Source organism: Fulmarus glacialis, unplaced genomic scaffold, assembly GCF_000690835.1.
Source record: "Fulmarus glacialis isolate BGI_N327 unplaced genomic scaffold, ASM69083v1 scaffold6433, whole genome shotgun sequence".
NCBI classification, from domain to species: domain Eukaryota; kingdom Metazoa; phylum Chordata; class Aves; order Procellariiformes; family Procellariidae; genus Fulmarus; species Fulmarus glacialis.
This window is the reverse complement of record NW_009203476.1, coordinates 31,817-36,430: the sequence shown is the minus strand read 5'-3', so window position 1 is coordinate 36,430 and position 4,614 is coordinate 31,817. Positions and strand designations below refer to the sequence as shown.

Genomic DNA, 4,614 nt, shown 5'->3' with positions numbered 1-4,614 from the left:
CTTTCAGGAGAATCTAATGAATATTTTAAATTCTTGGGACAACCCTAGTTCTTCAAAACTCCTTGTAATTCAAAGCAAAGCTATGTTTCCAAAAAGCTTAATTACAAAGTAAGTGTTCTCGATTACTCCAAGCCTATATTCATAAACATATTCACCATTATCTGGAGATAGTGGGTAACTAAGCTTAGCACATAAACACCTCTAGGCAGCTGACAAAATTCAGCTTTTATCCGTGAGACTGCATTTCAGGTAAATGCTGCAAGATTCTCTTTGGGCCACCCAGAACGTAGGCAGCAATTGCTCACAGGCTTTTTGAAATCTCTTCATTTGCACAACATGGCTATTTCTACAGTAGGTAATGGTTTACATCCAATTTCAGATGCACACGCTAACGGGACCGGAGGAAACCCAGAATCCAGCCTCCTTGGATATGCCAAGGTCAGAAACAGTCTCAATTAGCACACTGTGTTCTCCAAAATATGTAACACTTGGAATTTCCTGGTAGTTTCCACAACAACCTGAGTCAGTACTACCACAGGACAATTTATGAAGGCTTTCTCAGTCCTATGGATAAAAAAACTGCCCACAGCTTGTATGATTTCTCCTCTGTTTAGGGAAGCAGGACTACCACCAAATAACAAATAACTTGACTAAAGACATTTGAGGCCCGTTATCAACTTTTTACCTTCAACTTCAAAAAATTAGCAAAATCCCAAGTATTCAGCTTGTCAGCTGGGTGAAAATGGGGATAACCTGTTTAGAACAGTAATTCAGATACACTTTTCACATTATACTGAATAAATTCCACGCAACTCCCTCCTGCCCTGCACGCAGCTCTTTCTCAAGGGATGCTTTGAAAAGACAGAGGTCTAAACTCTATCTATGCTTTCAAGGCACAAAAACTTATTTTATGATTTTTCAGTTCCCTTTAGCCACACAAATCTGTGAGGAAGTGAAAGAAGAGAAGGGAACAGAGCACTCTTTGTAATTGTATACAGGCACTGGACAATTCTCCCACTACGGTATGGAAACCAGTGGTGTTATGCTCTATTTTTTTAAGAATACAAACGTTGCTAATAGATCACTGTATTAGTTTTACTGAAAGAATCCAAAGAATTAAAACTCAGTTTCTGCTAAGTTTCTTACCTGCTCCCACCAGCTGGAGGGAGAACTAAACTGTATTTAGAGATCAAATGAGATCTGATATCATGAGGGGCTGCAGGGGGAAGGAGGGAAATCGGGAAAGGCTGGGATTGGGTGAGATCATGTGGCACCAGTAGATGGGAGCCTTGAATCACCAGACCTATGTTTTAGTTAGCTGCATTTCATGTGAGCATTATGGAAGATGTGGCTTGTGAGAATCAAATGGGAGAGGACAACAGCAGATCACCCCGAGAGCATGAAACAGGGCATCTTGGAGGAGTGGAATAAGTTATCTGTGAACTAAGGGACAGTGAGGCATAGACAACTGATCAAACACACTCATACGGAAAAGTTTGGGCTCCTTGACTTCAGTGGCTCCCATTGGAAAGTCTACAAACTCAGTGGGTCTCAAGGAAAACCAATGAGAAACACCAGACACGTCACATCAGCCCTCTGTCACAAAAAAAAAAAAAAAATTACGCTTGGATTGATGTAAAAGCCTACACTTCTCTGCACTTGTCTATTCAGTCTAATTTCATCATTCAAGACAGGAAAAATGCAAAAGGAACAAACAGCCCATCTTCCACTACTGCTTCTAGGAAGTTTTGCTTCCAGATGCTCAGGAACCAACAGTAACTCCTGGGCTCACAAGGGATATGTCAGTTGATAGCAGGGAATGGCACCAAGAATTCACAGGAAAAGCCATTTTAAAAGCTTATATACTGTCTAAATTTGGAAGCAATTTTGGTCACATCCTATTTATTCAGTCACAGAATCAAGTATCTCATTGAGAGATACGCCTCTCATTGAAAAAAAGCAAGCGTTGGTTCAGAAGTAATCCCGTTACAGTATTTCAAGAAACATGAAGCAACTTAGCCTTGTTAAAAACAATTGCAAAACTCTTCCATGGAGGGCTTCTGTGTACCTTACAGAGGGCAACAAAATTTGAAACATTCAGTATATCCACAGCTACAATTGACCTTGGGAGAACAGTTGTGTAAGTACCTTTTTCTCGTATACATCTTGCCAAACAATGCCAGCAAAGAATTTGTGCTGCATAATCTCCTTGGCATCATCAGGACCGCCACCTAACCTGTTTGGGGCAAAATAAGTAATTAAATGTTTGAGTACAGTTATTTTTCTCATACAATTTTTATTAAATGGTAAATTAAAAATTCGGAGTTTATATAATACATTTGGGAGCAGTTCTAGCATTTGCTTCATATTTGTTTTTTGTGCAAGGATAGTCTATTTTAGGCTTCAACACAGTTCCACTAAAAGATTTGAAAACACTCTAACAAATAGAACTAGAATAAAGATCTCTCTCAAACAAACAAACAAGGAAAAAAAGTAATAATCACAATTCAAAAGACCTGCCCTTCAGGAAAGATGCTGTCCTAGGGACCACAGCAGATCCTGCAAGTAAAAGGTCTGAGCCACACACCCTCCTCTCTTTCTAAATTAGTAAGTGACTACCCCTTACAATTTTATAGAGCAGAATAATGCCAGCAGTAAAACTGAATTTGATTTTGAAGTGTAAGAGAGGCAAGGATTTTTAAGACAAACTGATTTATGCAACCTGACTTAAATTTCCATTAAAGAAAACAGTTGACAACTGCAGTGATAATATCGTGTTGTATGCAAATCTTTCCTCCTCCTTGGCTTCACAAAAGCACAAAGAGTGTTTTATTGACTTAAGGTATATGAAGATAAAGCACTTTTATTCCAAAATAAAACTGTCCACACAGCTTATAGATGCAATCAGTTTAGTTGCAGTCTTGAGCTAACAGATGCTTAAATTTTGCTGTGGAGGTTAAAATGTTCTCTGAAAGATTGAACCACATCTGCAAGCAAAGGCATGCACTGAGAAAACAAAACACATACTGAGTAATCAGCAGGAGACTTACTTTCAGGTAACAAGGTTAAGATGATGTTCAGGGTTTTTTAAGTACAAGAGGTGTCACCATGTTCATCCAGGCTGACCTCTAGTATCTGCTTGTTCTCCGATTCTTGGTGCCACTGGCAAACTGAGATATTATCTCTATTTTTAGAGCTTGGAACAACAGCTCTACATGACCAAGGCTAGAGCTATAACACTATAGAAAAGCGGGTCAAGGACTGTTCTTTGAACCTTGAAGCCAAGCTGCCCGGCCAGGCCTCCTCCTTGCTGCACAGCAGTTGGCCCTGAATCTCCTTGGGCCACATGCGGTAACCCTGTGGCCCTAATACATGATTATTTGGGGGTGGAGGGAAGGGTTTCGGTTCAGAATATCAGAGATAATGTGAAGGCTATGCTACAGGCCATTGAAGTGGTATTGTGACAGCTTGCGACCATACTGCATGCTCTGGGACACAGTTCGAAGGCACAATGCTATTGGGACAGCACTGGACAATTGTTTAGCGAGGAGGAGTCAAATATGGCGACACTTTGTCCATACTGCCGACTGGGAATGGATCCTGGTGCATGCAACCCTCTCAGGCATGCCCGAGCACTGTCTTCAGAGAGCGCAAGCTGGCAGAGGCCACAGCTGTACCAGAGAGACCACGCAGCAGAGGTGCCTGGCAGTTCAGAGTCCATGCTTGCTTCCCAGTCCTCTTTCATTTACTGGCACAGCAACCTCAGGGGTTTGCTCCTTCATGTTCCTTCAGGAAACGTGCAGTGGAACAGGGAACAGATCTCCAGTCTTTGAGTCGCAAAGTGTTGGGTGATGGTCTCCTTCCCCAGGTAAGCTCTAAGGCCAAGCCTAAGTTCACCTTAGAGCCCCACAGGCCAAACCAAGCCGGACGATGGCTTTCCCATCTGCCTGGCAGCACCTTATACAGCTGCAGAGCAGCCTGGAACAGAGGCAAACTCCAGGGCAGCCTGGGAACACAAACTCTGCGAGTAATCATCTCTCGGCTGGTTCCCCACAGGTCTAGAGGCTTTGCCAAGTCTCTACCAGGCATCTCGTTGCTTCCCCAGTGCAGATGACAATGGCCAGTGAAGAAGAGGGTGGAGTCAATCCTCTTTATCCACAGATGTCAAGAGACTGCACTTCTGCACAGAAGATCAGGAGTGACTATAAGCTAAGAAGAACCTGAATTGTGTTCTGCAGAAGCATGCAGGAAGGGTGGCTGGCTGCAGCCACGTACAAGTGCTTCGGAGAATGCGTTATCTAATACGAGCCTTTGATCCATGAAGGGCAAATACATACTCAGGGAAATGCCAAGAAGAACCCCAGATGTTTTACTTACCTTTTAAAAATCTATACTATTAAACAAATCCATTCCAAGTGAATGGGGAAATGATAGAAACCTCATATTTTGGATACGGACTTACTCCAAAATACACTCCTGTTTTTCAGAATTAGTATGAAAGGACCCTCTCAAGGAGAACAAAATTAAATCAGCACCTAACACAAAAATTATAGTTAAGCACCACTGAGAACTGAAAGAGCAGCAGGTTTGTCTTTCGTAAGGACATGCAAGAAC

At 42.1% G+C, this 4,614-nt stretch overlaps 1 protein-coding gene across 1 annotated transcript in view; it reads right to left on the bottom strand.

Annotated features, from left to right (window-relative positions):
- AKT1 (v-akt murine thymoma viral oncogene homolog 1) overlaps positions 1-4,614 on the bottom strand; it is a 34,844-nt gene that overhangs the window by 4,067 nt on the left and 26,163 nt on the right. The window contains exon 10 of the mRNA XM_009574642.1: positions 2,149-2,236. Coding sequence (XP_009572937.1) covers positions 2,149-2,236 — 88 coding nt within the window. The remainder of the gene's footprint in view (positions 1-2,148; positions 2,237-4,614) is intronic.